Here is a 23263-nt window from a genome sequence, read left to right on the forward strand (position 1 = left end):
CCACACACATTTCAAGCACAGGAACCCACCCTCCCACCAGCAGTAACGTCCTGATGGTCTTCTCATCTTTTTGAGAGCCAGCATGATATAATGGTTATAGTGTTGGACTAGGATTTGGGAGAACTGAGGTTAGATCTTTTTTTGCCGTGATATCTTGTTGAATGACCTTGGGCAAATCACATATTCTCAGCCTAACCTACCTAACAGGAGGGTGATGTTTAAGATAAAATGGAAGAAGGAAGAATAACATTAGCTGTTTCACTGGGTCCCCACTGGGGAGAAAACTGAGGAATAAATGAAGGGAATAAATGCACAACCATTCTTTTTAAATGGCCGTGCTGCCCCATGATTCCCTGCCCTGTGCTTGCAGCTCAGTCTGTTTCATGCTGCCCAGCTTGAGGGCAAAGGAGAGTCCTGGGTGAGAAAAGACTACACAATCTGTTGCACAATAAATGCGTCCATTCTAAAATGTTTCCCCTACTTCCAAAAGATTCCTGTACTGGAACAGAATTCACTTTATATATGCATCAGAACAGAAACCAGTTTAACTAGAAATAGACAGGAGCCTCACATTACATAAAAGAATAACAAGATTTTTAAAATGCTAGCATAAAACTTCATGGACTACGGGTTCACTTGGTTGCAAGCATATGACAAAGTGGGCCATGAGTCCACAAAAGATTGTGCTTAAATAAAAACTTGCTGATCTTTAAAAACCACGGGACACTCCTATGTTTTCACTGTAGCAAATTAAAATGACTACCCCTTCAATCTTACCAGATACTTTGGGTGGCGAGAGTGCTTGGATGCACACAAATACTCAGCTTACCAGCGAACAAGCCTGGCAAATGAAAAGTCTCAACTGACTGGATTCCAAAAGCAATGGATTTGACACAGATCCTGGCTTTGTGGGACATTTCATCCATCTCTATAAAGCCTTATTTGTCTGAAATAAGTCAGTCAAATCTTACTAGTTTCTAGATTCTAGTTTCCAAGAGCTGACGTTTTAACGTTTTGCATTGTTCATATAGCATTACTTCCGAAGGAATGTTCCAGAGTCACCTTGTGTTTATTCATCTCTGTGGTAAACCAGATGTGAGCCTGCCCTAGCCAATACCTCAATTATGAAGATTTCCTTCTATTGTGCAATTTTTATCCCAGTCTGGTACCAAGAAGCACAGTTTTCATGGTTCTTCTCTGCTCCATTTTATCTTAATAACCCATTGAGAAAATACAGCCTGAGATTGAATGACTACTAGCCCAAGGTTACCAAAGACTGAGTAGAGATTTTTAAACCCAGGTCTCCACAGTACTAGGCCAATGTTCTTCCAGCACGCTAACACACTGAAAGGGCATGAATGCCATGGATCTCTTCTGAGAAATGGTGGGGTGTGAGTATGGAGTAACAGACTCATTTTGCATCGGTACACAAAAGGATATGCAACGAATGATCTAAAATTGCCAGTTGTATGACATTTGTAGAGGTATCTTCAGAATACATGCATTATTGTACCCCTTCCTCCAGATTGGTTCAGTTTTCAACTCACAAAGGTGTCAATGAAAATCTCATGATATTTTTTTTTACTACTTAATGCCCAAGTCTTTCATACATTACATTAAACCCCACATTTTGTGATTCACACAATGGACGTACACACAATAGAGGTATACAACTACTGGCGTAACTCCTAGACTATTTGGAGCCAAGGTACCATGGATGGACAGAGGAACAGGAATTGTTAAAGGGTCATGCATACCGGCAAGTGTCCAGGGGTTAAACGGAAATATGCACACTACCTCTGAACACCCGAAAGATTAAAGTCGTGGTGATACTATTTATGCGAGGTCACCCAACAGCTGACACCAGTGCCATCCACCCACCAACTGCAACATCTTTGTTCAGAAATGCCTCTGATGTCAGTACCTTGACCCCACAGACAGCTAGTTATCTCAGCTAGTATACACAAAATTAACATTCTTCCTTGCTATATAAATCCCAGACAGACCAAGGGAAAGAAAGTCTTTTATGTGCAATATGCCTTTAAGCTTTAATTTAGTAGCCTATTGCAATACTAAGTTTAGTGTCCCAAGTACACTCTAAGAAAAAAACTTTCTTTTTAAAAAGCACACTCCTCTTTCTTTGCTCCTGAAATTGATGCTTGTTATAGTTCTAGTCTTAAAAGCTGGGCCTTAGATAGTGTTCTAAATCCTGGCCTAGTTGTCTTTGACAACCCACAGCAAAACAAACAAAAAAAAAACCCCATAAAAACTTGCTGAAGTTCCAGATCTGGATCTGTGTTTTGTCCTCTGAAAGAAAATTCCATTTGTGAGAGCTGTTTTTGCTGATTCCATCTTTCTACTACAGACTTCCCCATTACAGCCCACACTACTCCTAAAGGTCCTGACCTCAGGAATAGCATTTTGTGAAACATGGTAGGGAGCAGCTAAAAGAGGGAAGCAAGAAAGATCATTCCCACAAACAGAGCTCCACTTATGGTCCTTTGGATCTAACCAATTTGTTTCTACTGCAGTACTACACTATTACAGCAGCCCAGTGCCGACATTTTATCATCTCCACAGCATCCCCCACATAAATCTCCAATGTCTTCCACAGCTTGCTCTAGCTATTGTAAAGTGCTACATTTGCACTGATGCTAACCACGATTAATCAGAATTGCCTCATGATTTGCATAATCCCTGTTAGAACCAGTGCGCTCAATGATGCACCATGGGTCAAGCTGGGAGAGAGAGAAGGGCAAGAGGCAAACCAGCCTACAGTACACCACCTGTTTTCAAACCACGGTTAAACACTGCCCATTGTATTTGCACCAGGTAAGTCTGCAGAAGTCATAAGTCATTGTTGGTTGTTAGCCACTCTGAGCCCTATGGGGGAGAGTGGGGTACAAGTCCAATAAATGAACGAAATGAATGAATGAATGAATGAATAATACTGCACCATTAAGTTTGATTCTTGAAAGCCAGACACAAAAATCTGCTTCAAATGTCAGCTTTTAATAACCAAGTTAGAAAGCAAAGTTTTACAGCACGTAACTGGAGACATTAGCGTCATACCAGTGAAGAGTGTACCTCGTGAAACTAGTCTGCCTCCCTCGCCAGAAATTCATCGGTTCTACCACATGAACAAACGACATACCCAAACAATAACTCCATCTGACAAAATAAAATACTTCTCTTGTTTGGGGAGTGGATTGTCTCCTAGAATAGCCTGGCACTTACCCCAGTGGGGCTTTATTACCAGGAATATACTTTATAAAAGTTTGCCAAACTTAAAAGAGACTTTCAGCTGCTCTAAAAGAAGATCAATGAGAATGTGCAAAGAGAGATTAACTTGGCAATCAGACACCCAGTTGAGGCAACGCAGTCCAGACAATAATTCTTTTTTCATTGAAGATTTAATGCACCCCCCCCCCAAAAAAAAACAACCCCACTTTTTAAAAATTATAGAAAATGTATTGCACTGGAAAGTATACTCCTATGTGTAACTGCCTCTCGCACAACGCGACTCGTGCCTTCAGAAAGAATGTCATTTACAATGAAAGTTAAAGCCATAATGAATGTCTGAAGGGATTTCACACTTGTGTCTAGGGGCTGTTGGTGGAATACATGCACCACTTTATTTGAGTGGTTAGGTTACAGAGGATGAAAGGGATAAAAGTTCAAAGACTGCTTAGGAAAATACAGGGGCTAGTGTACACCTGTCCAAAACACAGAATATAATCAGGGAATTAATTTCAGAAGCTACAATTGTTGCGCTTCCATCAGACATTTGTGTCCCAGTGACAAGCATGAAAAGTAGCACTTGGCTGCATACAGCCAACTCTATAAAGCTCTCCAACTGCAAAGGACAGGAAAGAAATCCCTCTGGAAAGAGCCGCTTCTTTGCATCTATACCTAGAGAAGTGAAAAGTTTAATGTACTTCAGGACAAAGGGGTTACATGCTTCACAGTTGTATTACCACTGCACATGAAATTAATCCTGCTGCCCTGAATCATATTCAGATACTGTCAAGATGGTTTGAAGGGCTGCCGTTCCTCACAAATGCTTCTATGAAACCCATCTTGTCACTGTTAACTGATGCCCAAGAACACAGGAAGTATTTGATAACATCATTCAAGAGTTAACTCGCAACTAACACAGCTGGAGGAAATAGACGCAGCGTGGAGATTCTAAAATGAAAACAGGTCCTAAGCAGCTATCTTAACAAGTGGGTCTTTGATTAATTTCTTGGTCTTATACAAGGCTATATTTATCTGCAATCTATTTTAGCATATCGGAGGTTAACAAAAGGAAATACTGCCGTTTGACATAGTGATGGCACAGGTGGTTTTAGAAGGGTATTAACAGATCCAAGGACAATGGGCCCATCAGTGGCTACCACTAGGAAGCCTCCAAAGTCTCTGAAAGTCAAGGTTAGGAGGCAAAGTTAATGGAAAGCCTTCGCCTCTAGGCGCAGCTGGTTGGTCCCCCAGGGCAAATGGTTGGCCTCTCTGTGAAACGGGATGCTGGACTAAAAGGACTACTGGTTCAGATCCATCACTTCTTATGCTCAGTTCTTTAACCATCACTTCTTATGCTCAGTTCTTTAACCATCACTTCTTATGCTCAGTTCTTTAACCAGAATGAACTGCCATGGGTGACAGATAAGAAACTCTGGCTCATTCTGCACATGCAGAATAATGGACTTTCAAACTGCTTTCAATGCTCTTTGAAGCTGTGCGGAATGGCAAAATCCACTTGCAAACAGTTGTGAAAGTGGTTTGAAAACACACTATTTTGCGTGTGCAGAAGGGGCCTTGCATTCTGAAAGGAAAGGAGATGGTTCTTGCCTGATGAGGGTGTAATTGCCTTTCATGTAAATTACAGTGACATTACAAGGTGGCCACGAGACCTAAAAAGAGCTAATATACAAGAGCTGGCACAACTTTTTTTGCTTTAATTTTAATAACCCTTTACCAAGATACCAACTTTAAACAATTTTCACGCTTTCCATTCTCCCCGTCCGATGAAAGATCTGACAGAAATCAGGAGCGCACCACTCACGTAACACATTAAATAGAGTTCGACTTCTTGACCAGACTATTTTTATGAATTAACGTGAGTAATGAAGCTGCGCTGTAGGTCTCAGAGAAGGGAATCCTACAAATAGCCAAAGGGTATTCAGTACCAAGACCCAGTGCCAAGGAACTACAGGCATTTGTGGTTAAAGGAGGCTATCTCACATTCATTTTCTCAGCATCTTGGAATCAGGGGTGGAAAAGATGAATTGGGCTGGCTAAAATTAGTCATGGGCTTTTTATCAATAGCTGAAAGGGCAAGAAAAATGGCCCATTTCATTAGATTCTCCCATACTGGGTCCTTTTGATTGCGCGTGAAACTTATTATCATCCCTTCTCATAAACCTTATAGATTTTTTAGAAATCCCCTGTGTTTAAAATACATTTGCAATTCACAAACAAGTGCCCAGATCAGGAGTGATCAATTACCTCTGAAGTTAGACATGGTTCTTCAGATGATTTGATTTGGCCCATGGCACTCATATCAAATTTTAATCAGGCTGTTCACAATTCCACTGGTAAGGAAGAGTACAATAACTTTCAAATTGCAAGCAAGATATTCTACATTTCACATCTTTCGTATATCTATAATCTTGTACGCAATATATATGTAACACAGAAGGGTACATATCTATAAATAAAGCTAGGTCTGAGATGTGTATCAAAAGCAGTAGGGTGTGGAAGAAAGTCCTCAGAATACACAAGTTAACTATCACTGCTCTAGACCATGACCACGGGCAACAATTTGGGTCTTTGCTGAAGACAGAACAATCCCAAAATAGACTGCTCTTTTGCCTGGCAGTTCTTGCAGGATACAAATCTGGAACCTGATCAGCTGTTATCCTCTGCTGCTGATCCCTTTTATTCTGATTTTCCCCACCCCATAAAAAATTCCTTAAGTAATTTTAGGTCCACTAAAAGATGGAAAACATGTAAGAGGCAGGGGAGATCTCATCCTAAGATATTCCCACCATACCTTTTCAAAATTACAATTGATTGTGACCAGTTTGGGTGGAAGGGTAATGCACTTTCTATTTTACGTGGTTAAAACCTTATGATCATAGAAATACAGAGTTGGACAGGACCTCAAGGGTTGTCTAATCTAACCCCCTGCACAATTCAGGAAATTCACAGCTACCTCCACCCACACACCCCAGCGACTCCTATTCCTGCCCAAAAGATGGCCAAAAAACCCCTGTAGGATCCCCGGCCAATCTGCCCTGGAGGCAAATTGCTTTTTGACTCCAAAACGATGATGGGTATTACTGAAGGTATGTAAGGAAGGGTCACAAGAGCCAAGCACTGACACAACCATTCCTGCCCTCTTTCTCATGATCTGCGTAAATTCACAAGGACTTATTTTTGCCTCGTCACAGTCATATCTCAAGACCTGTAGTATAATAAAAGTAGCTGGGGTGGGGGTGGGGAGTTAACTCTGCATCTTAAATCTTCAGCATGAAGTCCAGCAAGCATGGGCCAATTCACTTGAAACTTCACAGCAGAAGCTCTGCTGAAATTTTGGTGTAATTTGCTTCCGCAACAGTCCTTCCAGCCCCCTAGAAAGATTCCCCATGGGGAGTAATGGACCCAAATATCAGAATCCCGAAAAAGAATCTGGATACCAATGCGATATATTTGGGACCTGAATAATCTGGAATGCCAATAATTTTTCACTCTGATATCCAGATCTGAAAAATACTGATTTTTGTTCTGGAGCATATCTGACCATCCCAGCCATCTCACACCCTTTATTTTGCTGTCGTGCAGTCACTGCCTGAACCTCAGTTCTATCACTAGGACCAGTGGGCATGAGGGCTCTCCTCTGGAGGGAATTGAGGCTTCTAGGGCAGGGCCTCCAGGAATTGTTCTCCTTATCGTTCCTGTCAGCATGGCCAATTGGCCATGCTGGTAGGGGGCTGATGGGAATCTGTAGTTCCTGAACATCTGGAGAGCCTGCAGAGGGTTCTCTACCCCCGGTCTAGAATCAGCAGCCTTTCAGATAGCCTGTAGTCCACTCCTTATCAGTTTCTGTCAGCATGGCCACTCACATGCTGGGGCCATGGGAATTGTAGTTCCCTGAACATCTGAGAGTCAAGAGGTTCTCTACCTGCCCAGGAGCCAGGGACCCTATAGGGCAGTGGTGGCGAACCTATGGCACGGGTGCCAGAGGTGGCACTCAGAGCCCTCTCTGTGGGCACGTGCAAACAGAGTCGCCCCACCCCCACCCCACACACATCTAGGCTGGCCTGGGCTTCTGGGCTCAATTCTTAGCATTAAACCTAAGACCTAGTTTTGGGGAAGAAGTAGGTAACCCTGTTAAGCGCTGTTAAACCCCACTGATTTTCATGCAAAGAACTAAAGCGTGATCCTTTACCTGGGAGTAAGCTCGGTTGCTGGCAATGGGGCTTGCTTCTGAGTAAACCCTCCTAGGGTCATGAGTCACCCATTGGAAGAGTTGCACGGTTGCTTCAAAGCAAAGCCACCAACTACCACCTTACTCCCGAGTAACGCATGCCTCTGAGCCAACTGTTTTTTCTAAGCCAAAACCTCAGTATTCAGGTTAAATTGCTGTGTTGGCACTTTGTGATAAATAAGTGGGTTTTGGGTTGCAGTTTGGGTACTCGGCCTCGAAAAGGTTTGCTATCACTGCTATAGGGGGCTAAGGCTCCAACAAACCTAGGGCTGACAGTGATCCTCAATGCAGTCCTTGCCTTCTCTCCCATCTGTCTCCTTTTCACATGGACTTTGCCTCTAGTGCTCCTTCAGGTTTTCCACCCCTCCATCCCCATCTGACTCCTCCACTACCCAGGGACTGCTTGTTCTCCCTGTGGTGAACCCCTGTTGAGCTATTAAAAGAACCCACTGATCACAGGTGGGAATGGAAGCTTCACTGGGCCTCAGCAGCCCTCTCATGCAGGCCACAAAAGGGATGGCGCCAAGCTGGAGAGACTGGAGGAGTCAGCAGTGAGTGTGTCCAGAGGTCCAGCAACTGAACTCCCCTGGATGGAGATGAGACAGGAGTTGAGGGCACTCCCCACACCTGACATAAATAGGTAAAAGATTTCCGGCACATGACAGCAGACATGTCTTTCTTAAGTAATCTGGTTGTGCATCGCATAGGAAAACTGGAGTAGGCAAATTGAATTTGAACTCTCATCTCTGGCCAAATCTTAGACGAAGATAAGCATTTCAAATTCGTCCATCATAACTACCAATGTTTTCAATTTATCATATAGAGAACTCATCTTCGCAATGGAACCTTTTCAACTTCATCTTCTGGCTCAGCATATGGAACAGAACTAAATGCAGAAGTGGAAATAAGGTGCTGTAAATCTATTTAGAGCTTCATGAGAGGGTGGAGGATATTTCCTCATCTGATTCGAAGAATGTAACATGAGTAAATTTTGTATTGCCTTTTTCAGTTCTGTGGGCTGCTCACACCCCTTCTGCCCAACCGCACCACTTCCCCGGGGAATGGAAAAGGTCTTTCCTCAGACAATTCCAACAGCTGAAACACAGTGAGGGACAGATGTAAACTGAACTGAGCGTGAGGAAATCACTGCCAGCTCATGGAAAATCCACTTTGATATCAAACTGTCGTGGTGCTTCAAACAAGTTTAGTGCTCCAGTACTAGCATTTAGATCATGTTATTACACTTAATTTGACTGGGATATATATATATATATATATAACAAAGGACAGCTATTATTTTAAAACAAAACATTAGCACCGTATTTAAATGCCAAATCTGAGTCCAAGATTTTACACAGTACACAGATTTAACTCGATGCCGTGACTATTCACCCGGTCGTTGCGTTGGGATTGCTAAATGCAATATAAACAGCTGCCGATTTATTTCTCATTTCATAATTTAAAAGTTTTCTAGAAGCAGCATTTTCCTGTTATCAAAACTGAAGCTTCAGGGATCTAAGTTTGCACGGACAAGATTGCGCACTTAAAGTACATTTAAAATTGCCAGCACTTACCACAGTGGGGTTACCGCTGCTTATCAACTGGCTGACTTCATGAAAAATGCTCTTGCAGTCAATTGATTTGTCTAATGATCCTCGTTTCACTATTACTGCTACTGCTAATAATATCTGTTCCCGTACATACTTCTGGAGGCTGTAAATAAGAATTCAAAATATGAAATCTTTAGTGTCAACCTTTAGCCAGACATCCAACATTTACATTTTCTTCTTCATTTATGCTTTACAAACGTACCTACAGTAGTCCAGACATGTATGTAAAATATTGAATTTCTCCACCATTAAATCCATACAAGCAAGAATTCAGCACCTCGGCTGAATTGTGTGTTTTGGCCAGCACTTTGAACATGAGCGTCTAGTGTAGCAATTGTATGTAGGTAGGTGGGGCTGAGAGAGCTCAAAAGAACTGTGACTAGCCCAAGGTCACCCAGCTGGCATGTGTTGGGAGTGCACAAGCTAATCTAGTTCACCAGAGAAGCCTCCACAGCTCAAGTGGTAGAGCAGGGAATCAAACCCGGTTCTCCAGATTAGCGTGCACCTGCGCTTAACCACCACACCATGATGGCTTGTCTGCCTTGCAACTTCATATGGAGGAAGGAAAACAAATGTCAGTGTCAAATTTAAGACACTGATGTTTGAACAACTTCAGAAACATACAAGCATTGCAATTAGAACTTCAAAATAAGATGGGGAAACTGCAGCAATTGTAATCATACATGAACAGAGACATTAGGTAAATGAAATTCTGCTCACTGAATTTTTTAAAACTTTCTTGGAAAACTAGTTCTGGATAACCATTCAAGCAGTGGTGACTGTGCCTCCCCCAAGCTCTTTTCTCAGTTATTTACTACATTCTGCCAGTTCTCTCCTTTATTCACATCTTTTTAAAATATCACCAACCCACAGACTTTCCATACGAACAGAGAAGCAGAAAATATTATTGGAGCAGGCTGACAAACATTTTGACAAGAATGTGTACTTACTTAGGTCGTTGTAAGACATACGTTAAAAGGAATGTTCGCAGTGATTCAATACTACTTTTCTCCAACAGAATCCATTCTCGCACAACTGCTTCCATAATTGCTGTGGCGGCTTGGAAAAGGACATAGTCCACTTTACTTGTTTCTGTTGAGACAAACCCAAGATTTTAAGTCTTGAATTCATAACAAGTAACATAAAAGGCATTTTTCACACAAATATGCCGACAGAAAGTCATGCCATAAATTAAACGTGTCAAATAATTATTCCCAAAATACAAAGGCATATGGCCACCATATTGTCAAAACATTTTGGCTACTCCCAGTCTACAAAGAGAGAGATTTGCAGGAATCTATAATATTCTCCCATTCCAATCACACAGCAGCTCTCTCAGAGGCTGGGAACTACTGCCTTCTATTCTCCACTTCAGAAGGCTGTGATCACTTGTAGCTAGGAAAAAGTAGGAAAAATAGTTGTTCAAGGCAAGAGACAACATTCACACGTACCACACACATCACATGTCTCTCCCCCGAGGCTTGTGTGTTCTATTCCAATAATGTTTCCCTCCCGAGAAACATGTTATTTATGAATCTTAAAACTTTTTAGCCAGCCTCTATATTCATTAGAAAACTATAAATTAAATTATAAATCTAACAGCAACCAACTACTGATAAAATAACAGAACAGCATGGCACCATCGTGAAGATCATGCACATCTGCTTCCACTGAAGTGGACCTTTGTTTATTACTCTAGGCGAGGTAAAGGAGCAAGTACAACAGTCAATATTTCGCCCGTCAAAGAAGATTTGGTCAATTTATCAGTTAAATATTGATCAAGTGTTTTTAAGTTTATTTTTAAATGCAATTAAGATATAAGTAAACCAGGTATTGCTTTGATCTGGATGGTCCAAGCTAGCCTGATCCGATCATCTCTCAGAAGCTAGGCAGCGTGTGCTCTGGGGTGTTTGGATAGGAGACTACAAGGAAGTCAAGAATTGCTAAGCAGAGGAAAGACTACGGTCAACCACCTGTGAACATCTCTTGCCTTGAAAACTGTACGGAGACACCATAAGTCAGCTGTGACTGGATGACCAAAAAGCAAACAAACAGGTGTTAGAAAGCTGAAATCGGTTTTCAAAGGCAAGCAGGCAGCAGGCCAAGTTTTTCCATTTGGAGATGCTTATTGTTGGAGCGTGTGGACATTTTTCCTGTCTGCTTAGCTTAAACCTGTGTTGGGCAATGTTTCGGGAGGGGTAACATGCTCTCTCTCTCTCTCTCTCTCTCTCCTGGCAGACACCATAACAGTGCACAAAAGGAAAGCTGCAATTTCCACAGTAGCATTCTTCGCTTTAGGGAATATTTGTCAATACTTGACCGTTGTCAAAGAGCAGGTAGTCAACTGACAGGAGGGCTGGCCAGTTGACCAGCATGCTGGTGCTAGGAAGTTGAGCTCTTAAAGCCTCAAGTTTTTAACGTTTGAGAATCATTAGCTTTCTGACCTCGGAATCAAAAGCAGGAAAAGCCACCCAACTGGTCTGCCACTCAGCAGGACTTAACTTAAAGTAACGCCCTGGGGGCAGCATCACATGCCTGAACAGGATGTGCCACCTGCCTTAGTAACAGGCCAAGGATTTAAAAATACACATTAGGACTTACCTAAAATATGCTTGCAGACAGCAAATGGCGATTTTGATTTTCTAAAAGATAAGAATATGTGCTCAGCGTGCTGACGTTGTTCATTATTGACCATGGAAGGTGGTGCCTGATGGGAGAAATAAATATTTCTTTTTTAATTGCTGAAACCAGAAAAGTTATATTTCTTTTGAAAACGACAATGCAAATCGCCATGAACGCATACAGGAAGTTGACTACACTTAACTATGAACATCTTCCCTTTTGAATTCCAACACTTATCAGTCTTTGGAAGAGCTGGAAAAGATGGCAAATTCTGTAATCACTATGGATTGGAAGGAGCTAAAAGGGAACCTTCCAAGACCTCTTAAATGCCGCAAGATAAATCTACCTCAGCTTTGTCGGTCTACTGAATCCAGTCAAAGAGGAGAAAGGAAGCACACTGCCGGAAGATGCTTATGGGGCATACATCTTGAGACTCCAAACCCTTGGAGGAAGGGCATCACCAGTGACATACTGCCCTCTAGTGTACTGAACAAGTTAGCACATGGCAAATAAAACAGCAGTCAAGACCCCTCGGGGTTTTCAAGGCAAGAGATGTTCAGAAGGGGTCTGCCATTGCCTGCCTCTGCATAGCAACCCTAGACTTCCTTGGTTGCCTCCCATCCAAGTACTAAATGAGGCAATCCTGCCTAACTTACAAGATCTGATGACGTCAGGCTAGCCTAGGCTATCCAGGTCAGGGCTATTCAAGGGTCGTACTTATGCTGTATTGTTCTACAGACAATTGAACAAAATAATGTACTATATTTCAACCTTGCAGACCAATTCAAAGGATGGTCTTTCGCCTTCTGCTGTGCTCATCCAGGCTGCTTATCTTCCTCGCCCACTTTCCTCTGATGAACTATTTCATGTAGGTGCAGCGAACCTGCCACCACCTATAGCCCAGACTAGCCTCCACAGCCCAAGTGTAATGGTCAGTGTCGAACGAAGATCTGGAAGACCCGCCTCTGAATTCCCACTCGGCCATGAAAGCTTGGGCCACTCACACACCCTCAGCTTGACCTACCACACAGAAGAAGAGTTGGTTTACATACCAGAAATTTTCTCCACCTTTAAGGAGTCTCCAAGTCACCTAAACTTTGCCTTCCCTTCCCCACAACAGACATCTTATAAGGTAGGTGGGGCTGAGAGAGTTCAAAGAACTATAGCTAGCCCATGGTTACCAAGCAGGCTTCATGTACAGGAGTGGGGAAATAAACCCAGTTCAAAGCTGTTGCGAGGACAACATGAGAATGATGTAAGCTGATTGGGGGCCCCAATGCAATGAAAGGTGAGGTAAATGAAGTAAACAAAACAACACAGAAGGAGGAATGAACATGCTGTGCTAGGTGACCCCCTTGAAGCCTGAACCCATCATTCAAAGGATTTATTGAAGTCTAAAAAGTGGAACGATCCATCTGTGGGTTGGTCAACAAAGATCCATGGTAGCGACCCTATGGCACTCCAGATGTTCATGGACTACAATTCCCATCAGCCCCAGCTCATGAACATCTGGAGTGTCATAGGTTCGCCACCACTGACATAGACCAATGCTATATTAGAGGCACACTAGGCTTGAGTCCCTTGACAGCTGAGGTATATCTAACAACACAGAGGAAATTTATGCTTTCCACAGAATACTTGCCAAGAGGCTAACAGCAAACTTGAGGTACTGTGTTTGGACCATATTTTAAATCCATGCCTAAGTGTACCTTCTACATCTATATCTTCAGAACATAACCATAATTGGCATAATAAATAATACAGATTAGTAGTGATCACAGAGTAATTCAATCATGGTCCCTACTTAATGACATAACACAGGTACTTAGCCATGGCTTCAGAGATAGCAGAAGTACAGTTGTTTAAAGGCTAAGAATTTTTTTGTTAGTCTGATAAGACGTTCTTTATTAATCAGTAGAGGGGTCAGCAAGTTGGACCTGATTGTCTTATAAAATCGGCAATGTAGAAGCATATGAAATACAGATTCAGTCCGCTTCATGCTGCAATCACAGATTCTTTCCTGGTATATCTTCAGAACATTGCTGCACAAGAAGGAGATGCAGAATGGTCCAGAAATTTTAAAAATTCCAGAAACATCATAAGCACAAGGGGGCAAGCTGCTTACATATTATGGATTTTAGGATTCTGATTATCAAAACAATAAGATTATCAGAGGAATATCAGGAAAAACTTCTAAATATCAGGAAAAACTTCCTGACAGTAAGGGCTGTTCGACAATGGAATGCACTACCTCGGAGTGTGGTGGAGACTCCTTCTTTGGAGGTTTTTAAAGTGGGGCTCGATGGCCATCTATCAGGAGTGCTTTGATTGTGTGTTCCTCCATTGGAGGGGGTTGGACTTGATGGCCCTTGCGGTCTCTTCCAACTCTTACGATTCTGTGAATGAGCTTATCAGAGGAATAAGCTTCTCTCTATGTGTACAGTGCCAGCAAATCACACCCCTGTGGGGTTTACAAGGCAAGAGACTAACATGGGTAGTTTTGTCATTGCTGCCTTCTGCCTAGCAGCCTTGGTATTCCATTCAAGTACTAACCATGGCTGATCCTGCTGAACTTCCAAGATCTGATGAGATTAGGCTAGCCTGAGCCATTTCTAGCCTTAAACACACTGTGTCTAGTGAGAAGGGGATGTTTAGTGAGGTATATATTATCCATGTCCCAGGGTAGGGAACCAATCAGTAAGTGTTTGGAACTTGCTATGCAAACCAACCACATCTTTGCAAAGACACAGTGTGAAAAAAGACTTCTCTCTGTGATACACCTCTGAAGATGCCAGCCACAGATGCAGACGAAACGATAGGAACAAGATCCACCAGACTACGGCCACACAGCCCGGAAAACCCACCACAACCATTCTGAATCAAGTTTCAATTAGTTAATCGATACCGTCATTCTTTGCACTCTGACACCTGAATGTTTCAGTTCCATCGCCTTAAAGATTTTCAGACTATCTCGAAGAGACTCCCACTATTGAAGAAACACAAATATTCAAAGGAATCTACCATCATGCAGATTAGATGAAAATCAAGTATTGTTTGCAGTTGGATGGTGGCACTATTATCAATTTGCCCATCACTGATAAAAATAATTCTTGTCTCTCAGTTTCAACTTGCAATTTAAGACCATTGTCTATGTTAGTAGCAGAAGCTGAAAAGGAGTCAGGCCAAAAAATAGGCTATCATATCTTAGAGCACAGGTGTCAAACTCACTGCCCTCCAGATGTTACAGACTACAGTTCCCATCATCCCCTGCCAGCATGATGCTTGCAGGGGATGATGGGAAATGTAGTCTGTAACATCTGGAGGGCCACGAGTTTGACACCTGTGTCTTAGAATCACAGAGTTGCAAGAGACCACAATGGCCATCAAGTCCCACCCCCTGCCATGAAGGAACACACAATCAAAGCACTCCTGAAATATGTTCATCTCCATGAACACAAAGAGAGCACCAAGTCAGTAGAAAAAACATGGGAGAACAGAACATTTAATCTGAGAAATATCAGCCCAAAGTCACAGCCTGCTCATCCACTGACAACAGGGACATTGCAAGAAACTGTGATTTATTATGATTCACAAGAACTATACATTCTTTGCTATATTCCAAGTGGAATTCAAATTACCGCATCCCTAATGACTTAGAATGCCTAGGAACAAACAACGTATCCACTGAGACCAAAGATACCTGCGGGAGTGATGTTTTGAACCATCAAAACGGAAAGGAAAAGCCGGAGAACCACTTTTCCTGTACTGACATATTCCAATGACAAGACCAAAAGAACACGTTAAGGACCATAAGCAAAGGAGAATGAAGGAGGCAGCAACGGGGACAAAGGGAAGTCTAAAAACAAAGGGAACCAGTAGAAAAATAAGGAACACAAACAGGGTAAATTATATTTTCTTCATTTAAAAAAACCTGACCTTTCACACAGAAAGGAAAGTTTTAACTCAAGGAGTTTAACAGCCATGGATTGACTTTTATGAGGTTTAGCATATTTGTATTTAATTTACATTTCACATTAAAAATTTTTAATGGCACATAATATGTTTCAAAATGTTCTCAAGTCAAGCATCATAAAGGTCAAATTAAAACACCCAGGTGCCTTACACCAACTTAGATCATGGGCCAATCAAGGACAGCACTCTGCCATGGCTTCTGTGCAGCCCCACGCTGGCAAACAGACATCTTCCGAGGCTTAGCGTGGTGAACTGGTTAAGAGCAGGTGCACTCTAATCTGGGGAACTGGGTTTGATTCCCCGCTCTGCCGCCTGAGCTGTGGAGGCTTATCTGGTGAACTAGATTAGCATATACACTCCAACACATGCCACTGGGTGACCATGGGTGAGTCACAGTTCTTCAGAGCTCTCTCAGCCCCACCTACCTCACAGGGTGTTTGTTGTGAAGGGAGAAAGGAAAGGAGATTGTAAGCCCCTTAGAGTCTCCTTACAGGAGAGAAAGGGAGGGATATAAGTCCAAACTCTTCTTCTTATCTATCAAGGTGTGTCTGACTCAGCAGCAGCTCTCCAGATTCTCAGGTGGAAGTTTTTCACATCACTGGCTACCAGATAATTTTAACTGAGATGCACTTAGTGATAAAGTCAGTTGCCCCCCCATCCCACCTTGGTAATTTAAATTAAATCAATCAACTTTTGCTAATAAAATGTCCTAGAATAACGTTTTGGGTTTTCAAAAATGTATATTTTTAAAGGATTGGAAGTGCATGATAGGAGAATTGGGTAAGAAATATTGATTTTGCTCGCCAACCAAATGTGAAATTTAAACAAGTCCCCCCCCCTCCCAGCTATCTAATTATTCTTTCCTCGAATACAACCACTTTTTTTAACATTTGGGGGAAAAATGGAACTTCCTGTAACTGGTCCCATTTGCCATAGCTTGAATGATTAATCATCTTTATTAGCTTTTTGGGGAAATGTTATTTGACCATATCGAGCACCTTTAATTTATTGTGCAAATAATGAAGACATTCAGAGTATGTGTGTGGTGTCCTTCTTAAAAATAATATTTATGGGTCTTGATTAAGTATATACAATAAACAATGTTTTATTAGCTGGGTTAACTCTTTATCTGCAATTGTTAAAATTCTATTTTGCTTCTCTTCTCATTCTATTCCACTATTATATTGCAGGAAGGGAAAAGTTTTAGAAAATGGGGTGTTTTCATCTTGTTTATGAGGACGTTGCTGTTTATTTCAAACGTGATGTGTTAGCCACCTCAGTACTTAGGAAATAGAAAGGTAGGACATACTTGTTTTAAATACGTACACAAAATATTGTTTTTTTTATCATGTTGTGACCTATCACCTAGATTTTTCTATAGACAGGCAGGGTAATTATTTTACTTACATACAAATCAATACAGAGTGTTTACTGGAGTACTTGTTTGTTTGAAGTAACTTAGTTTCCTTTGACTCTTATGAATGCCAACCCAATTTTGTTAGCCCAACAGTCAACCCTTATACACACATGAAGATACCTTATTCTGAATTCTGGACCAGTGGTCTGAAAGTCAGAACTGTCCACTCAGACAGGCGGCACCTTTCCAAAGATCTCAGGCAGAGGTCTTTAATATAACCTACAGCCTGATGCTTTCAACTGGAGATGCCTGGGGTTGGATGCGGGAAGAAGTCATATCACCTTCAAAGGGTATATCAAAGCAGAGGTCATATCATCTTCAAATCCTAAACACCTTTATGGACAAGTACTCCTAAATACTTCTGCATTCTTAAGAGAAGCAGAGTTTTTAAAAAACTATTTTAAAAGCTGGTTGCAAAGTAATGAATTTTTATCCTTCTCATCCCAAGGAAGCATGCCTAAGCCTATTTATGCTATAGCTTTAACAATGCCTTCCTTTCACAAAACAGAAAACTTCAACTACAGGAAAGTTTTATTTATATGGCTTTCCATCATTGCATTTTTATATGCGGTCAAGTTTTGTTAGTTTGGAAGCGAAGGCCTGAACACCTTCTACTGTACAGTTGTTAGAAACCTGCGAACTAAAATAAGAAATTTCCTTTCCTGCCCTGATACATACAGCGGCAAACTTCCAAGTCCAGTTTCAAGTTAAGTTGCTTGTTTTTGAAGCATCCTGTTTTTCTGACCTTGACAGGCATCTCAATCCATCAAAAGGAATAGCACTTTTACTCACAGATGTTTGATCGCAATTTCCCTGGAGTGTTTGTTCCCTGCGACTGGACATTTCATTTCTCATGGGACTTTTTGGCCATCTGACCAGTAGACCAAAAGCACAGTGTGTGTGTGTGTGTGGGGGGGGGGGGTAATCATAAGGATAAACAGAGAGTAAACTGGTTGTTAGGAATGTTTGAAACTGTAAAACAGCAGCCAACGTGGCTGAATCCTTTCTCCTGCTCAAAGACAGAGAACACATAGTCAGGGGTAGGGAACCTGCAGCTCTCCAGATGTTCAGGAACTACAATTCCCATCAGCCTCTGTCAGCATGGCCAATTGGCCATGCTAGTAGGGGCTGATAGGAATTGTAGTTCCTGAACATCTGGAGAGCCGCAGGTTCCCTACCCCTGACATAGCTCTAAAGATGTGTTCTCATTCTTCAAAAACATATTTTCTCTGCGCCAGTGAAGCACAAAATGAAGCAACCAAGAAGATTCTATCCATACTTGCAATCAAAGGTTTTCTATTGTCAGCCAGTGAAAACCTCATAAACCCATGGAGATTTATTTTTCCAGAGCTACCAACAGGAACCTCATCAGCTCAAATTCTGATCTGCAAATAAGAATTGTTTTAATGTATCTAGTGATACTTTGACAAATTAAACAAAAGTCCGAATGACAAAAGATGTTTCAACGGGCTGAAAGAGTACTTTCTCTGAAGCATTCTTGACATGATGCAGTCCAAAAACAAGTGAAGCCTTCCCTATCCAGAATGATTATTATGAAAGTTAACTCCGTTACTCCGCACTCAAGATGACTGCTTCAATCACAGCTATTTCCCATAAGCAACGTTTCTATCTGCCCTGCTCCATTAGGAGTTCTCTACTTATAAGTTGTTGGGACAATGTGAAAAAACATAGCAGGACCAGCATATTTTTATTGGTAAGCCTGTTTATCCACATCCACACAAGGAAAGGGTCTGCTAAGAACATTAGCAAATGTTGTGTCGAAGAATTCAGCTTGTAGTGCCTCAATTTCCATTCTTAACAACATTGGCAACGGGGGGAAAATTCACCTTATACTCATTCATCTCAAGCAAGAGCCACATATTCTCCCCAAAGTATCATGAACAGTATTAGTTCACTTCTTCATGAAAGTGTAGCAGGAGAGACTATGAGGTTTTTGGAGTCTAAAGGTATATGGCCCAACAAACAAACTATCTAAAAGCAACCTTAGGGATATACAGCAAGACCAGTACTCTGATGCACCACATTGGTCTCTGAGGCCCCTTCCGTACACGCAGAATAATGCGTTTTCAAACCGCTTTCACAACTGTTTGCAAGAGGATTTTGCTATTCCACACAGCTTCAAAGAGCACTGAAAGCAGTTTGAAAGTGCATTATTCTGCATGTGCGGAAGGAGCCGTCCCACAGCAACCACTAAGCAACAGCTTTAACTCTGTGAAGGGTTCACATGTAATACATTAAAAAATCCCAGTTTCAATATGCTTCATCTTTAACTAAAGTATCCTAGGTGGCAGGGCTGGAAAATGCATTGTCCACAGTCTCGGTGAGCTGCTTCCAACTGTACTAGACAGTACAAAGCAAGATGAACCAACTGACTGATTTCATCTAAGGCAACGTTTATATATTCAAATCTCTGAGGTTCTACATATCTATGAAAAGCATTTAAACTGATTTGTGGTCAGGTCTGTTTCTTATAATTAGCTCCAGATACATATGAATCTGAATTAGCTCCAGAAACATATGAATGTGAAGGTAGGCATGCTAAAAGAGCCAACAGTTTGCATACAACATTTTAAAGAAGAAATAAAAACAACACTGTTACACTTCCAATGCCTGAATCAGACCTGGGGAGTAAGTCTTTTTCTTAAAGTTTTAAACATATTTCAAGAATGTACAGAATTCCAAATGCAATTTTTAAAGTTCTAGTCTACATCCCTTGCAGAATTCAAGAGGGTTATATTGCAGCTTCATATTAACATGGCAACAACCAAACATAAATACAGAACACACTTAAAATTGAACAGGGTCCTTCCACAACTTCCAAGAGTACACCAATAGTATAACTCTGATTGGGATGGCACTATGCATTCCCTAAATATTTAGCTTTATTTATGTAGTATTTTTGAAAACAATATGTCACATTGTCAGCTCTTAATAACAATTCTCATGATGTTCTCAAGACCTCTTTCTATCTGCAGACCCAACAGGTCTTTATAGATAGATGTTGGCTGGAGTCAGCACTAGTATGTGCTTCTTTTGTCAAGTGTTCTCCATTTCAGTCTTAAATATTTGACTCCTAACATATCTGATTGTAACATACTGCAACAGGACTCCTTCATTGACAAAGACATTCAAGTCGGATGCTGTACTTTCAGATCAGAGTTTGGGAAGTCTTTACAACAATGCCTGTACTTTTAAGGTCTATACCATTTCTAGAACAGCAAATTACTGCAGATATTTTACAGTTCGCACACAAGTCTTGTACAGACCATTAAAGGAAGTGTGCTTGCCTGTGAAATTAAAACAATATATGCAGAGAGGACTAACAGTCCAATCCAGAGATCCCAGTTGTTTTCAGCAGTGCAGGGAGAAGGAAAAATCCAAGCCTCCCCCCCCCCAAAAAAAGGTTGGTGTAAGTCCAGGATCCAAATCACAGCGCAACCAGCTGCAAAACCAGGGTGGAAGCTGACTAACGTAGAGTCTATCCCTAGGAATACCGCAGCCCTCCTGCATTTTACCCCTACTACAACCACCCTGAGTTAGCTTAGGCTGAAAGAGTGATTGGCCCCACAGCCACCCTACAAGCTTCCATTAATGGCAGAGTGGGGTTTGAACCCAAATTTCCCAGCTACTAATCCAACACCCTAACTACTAAACAGAATGCTGGTGTCGAGCACCACACTGGCTTCTTGGAAATACACATAAACCGAAGTTCTTGAAGTGAAAACGCACCAACATAATTTTATTTCTGTGCCTGAACTGGAAGTGAAAACTATTAATCTCTTGTGCTACCTTTACCCCTGCAATTAACAAATGGATTCCCACCCTCCAGTAGGGAATCAAAGGTTAACAGCTGCAGAACTGAGAGGCAAGGTAGTATAGTACAAAGGAGGCCTTACTTTCAGCAACAATAATTGAAGCAGAACTATTAAGCACAGTAAAGCAAAGGACCTGCATACATTTTCTATAGTTCACTCACTCCCTAATGTGGTATAATAGAGAGGTAGACATGGGGATATCTGGATTCAAATCCCAACTCAGCCATGAAGTCTGCTGACTATCCTTTGGATGAGTCTATCCTTATATGGTTCTTGTGAAAACCAATTAAAATAGCCTCATGCAAGTCACCCTGAGCAAAATAAATACACCAAACAAAATGTTAACGATTACATGTTTCAGTTTGCATAGAATTCGTATATTGTCCAATTCACTATTTGCTACTTGCTGTGAAACAGCAGCTTGTGGGTGACACTGGAACAGCTATGTTAGTCTATAGATGTCACTTGGATTTGTTGTGGAAAAAAACTATTGATATGGAATTGAAGCAGTAAGTACTGCTTACACATTCAGAGCAAAGGTCACCCACAGTTTTACAGTGAGATCTTAAGCCATTCTAAGCCCACTGACTTCAGCAGATTTAGAAGGGTGTAGCACAGCACCGTAGCTTCATATCTGTAAAACGTAACAACAAGCAAGTTCTTTTACAAGAATGAAGCAAGCGCTGTATTTACATTCTGGCTAAATAATTACAAAGTATTTGTTTACAGAACACTTTTTACTTTATAAGTTTGTTTTGAAAAAATAGATTGTAGACTTTAATATACTACAACATAATAAATTAGTATGAGCACATATGGAAAGAACACAACAAATACATTTTATATGTAAAGTTGAATAAATCAGTTCCCATTTTAAAAGGTTTTAGAAAATCATGCCCATAATTATCTTGGGCCTGCTCTCACACACACAGTTTCAAAAGGGCCGAAAATTCTACCCCAAAATGAATTAATTGTACTTTAGAACCCCCACACTATGTTCTGACATCACCAACAAATACTACAGCTGCCTTTTTATTCAACACCCAATTTCCTGCTTGCACAGAAAATCCTGTTACATGAAAACGTGTTGCTAGACGTTCTTAGGTGTCCTCATAACCCCCCATTGGCAAGAAAAATAAAGCTAGCAAAATAGGCAGTTTAATGGGTGTGACACATACAGAAGCGAGCACGCATAGCAGGATGAAAGAAGAGGGGAGATCTTTGAGAAGAAGCTGGAGGTGAGAAGGAAAGGAACGCGAGTCAGAAAAACACTTTCTCCCAATGTCAATGAAGTCGCTAACCAGGGAGCCAAAGGGATGCAAAACGGGAGAGATGGGGAATTCAGCCGGATGGGAGCACGTGGGTGCAGGAGTGAAGCAGAGGTTATGGCAGAGGTTAAGGGACTATGAGATTGGGACCTGTAGGGAGCTTGCTGCAGGTGGTGTTCTGAAAGAAGGCAAAAAAGGGGCAGCGAGCCTAGTGGTGAGATCCTGTTCACCTTTGCTGGGAAGCAAGCTCCTCCGAGCTCGATGGGACTCTTATGCAAACCAAGAGCACCTAGGAAAGCTGCCTCAGCCGGAGTAGAGAGGACAGACGCATGGGGCAGTTGCAAAGTTTCTGGGGCACAGCATGGGAGGGAAACGCTAGGAAGCCCTGCAAGGTTACCCGAGGATACTTCCAGAGAGCGTGCAGAGAGGAACGAGGGGCATGTGAAAGGAGCGCTGCCCAGAGCGAGAGGGCTGCTGCACGGGAGTCCCTCGCACCATCCCCCGGGAGGTTACGAAGGGGCTCCTCTCCCGACGCGCCCCCTCGGCCGCCCCTCTCGCCCCCCTCACCATCAGCACTTTGGCCGCGCTCTCCAGCTGGGCGATCACCTCGGGGGCTCCCCCCGCCGCCGCGGCCGCCGCCATCATGGTCTCTCTTCAATGACGCGCCATGCGGGGCATTCTGGGACCAGGTGGCCGCTCAGCCAATCGCAGGTCGCGGCGGACCCAAGAGGGCGGAGCGTCCAGGGCGAAAGAGTCGGGCGGTGGGGGTGGAAGCTCCTCAGAGAGGGAGTCGCTCCCCGCCGGCTAGGAGGGCGGCAGGGAAGGCGCGTTAGTAGCCGCGCTTCTTGTGCCTTTTGCGGGACAGGAATGGCTGCTGGAGGAAGACTAGGTCCCCTTCCGCACATGCAGAATAATGCACTTTCAATGCACCTTGCAGCTGTGCGGAGCAGCAAAATCCACTTGCAAACAATTGTGAAAGTGCGTTATTTGGCATGTGCAGAAGGGGCCTTAGAATAAAAAGTTGGGGAATAAAGAGTTTCAGTCCTGCA

At 42.2% G+C, this 23263-nt stretch overlaps 1 protein-coding gene across 2 annotated transcripts in view; it reads right to left on the reverse strand.

Moving 5' to 3' along the window:
- The window catches only part of XPO4 (exportin 4), a 68781-nt gene extending 45903 nt beyond the window's left edge, over positions 1-22878 (reverse strand). For both annotated transcript variants that reach the window (XM_048494717.1, XM_048494716.1), the window contains exons 1-4: positions 22782-22878; positions 11701-11806; positions 10050-10191; positions 9064-9202 (exon numbers count right to left, since the gene is read on the reverse strand). In XM_048494717.1, coding sequence (XP_048350674.1) covers positions 9064-9202; positions 10050-10191; positions 11701-11806; positions 22782-22859 — 465 coding nt within the window. In that variant the 5' untranslated portion in view covers positions 22860-22878. The remainder of the gene's footprint in view (positions 1-9063; positions 9203-10049; positions 10192-11700; positions 11807-22781) is intronic.
- Positions 22879-23263: the final 385 nt, after the last annotated feature.

This window comes from Sphaerodactylus townsendi, linkage group LG04, assembly GCF_021028975.2.
Source record: "Sphaerodactylus townsendi isolate TG3544 linkage group LG04, MPM_Stown_v2.3, whole genome shotgun sequence".
Lineage (NCBI taxonomy): Eukaryota > Metazoa > Chordata > Lepidosauria > Squamata > Sphaerodactylidae > Sphaerodactylus > Sphaerodactylus townsendi.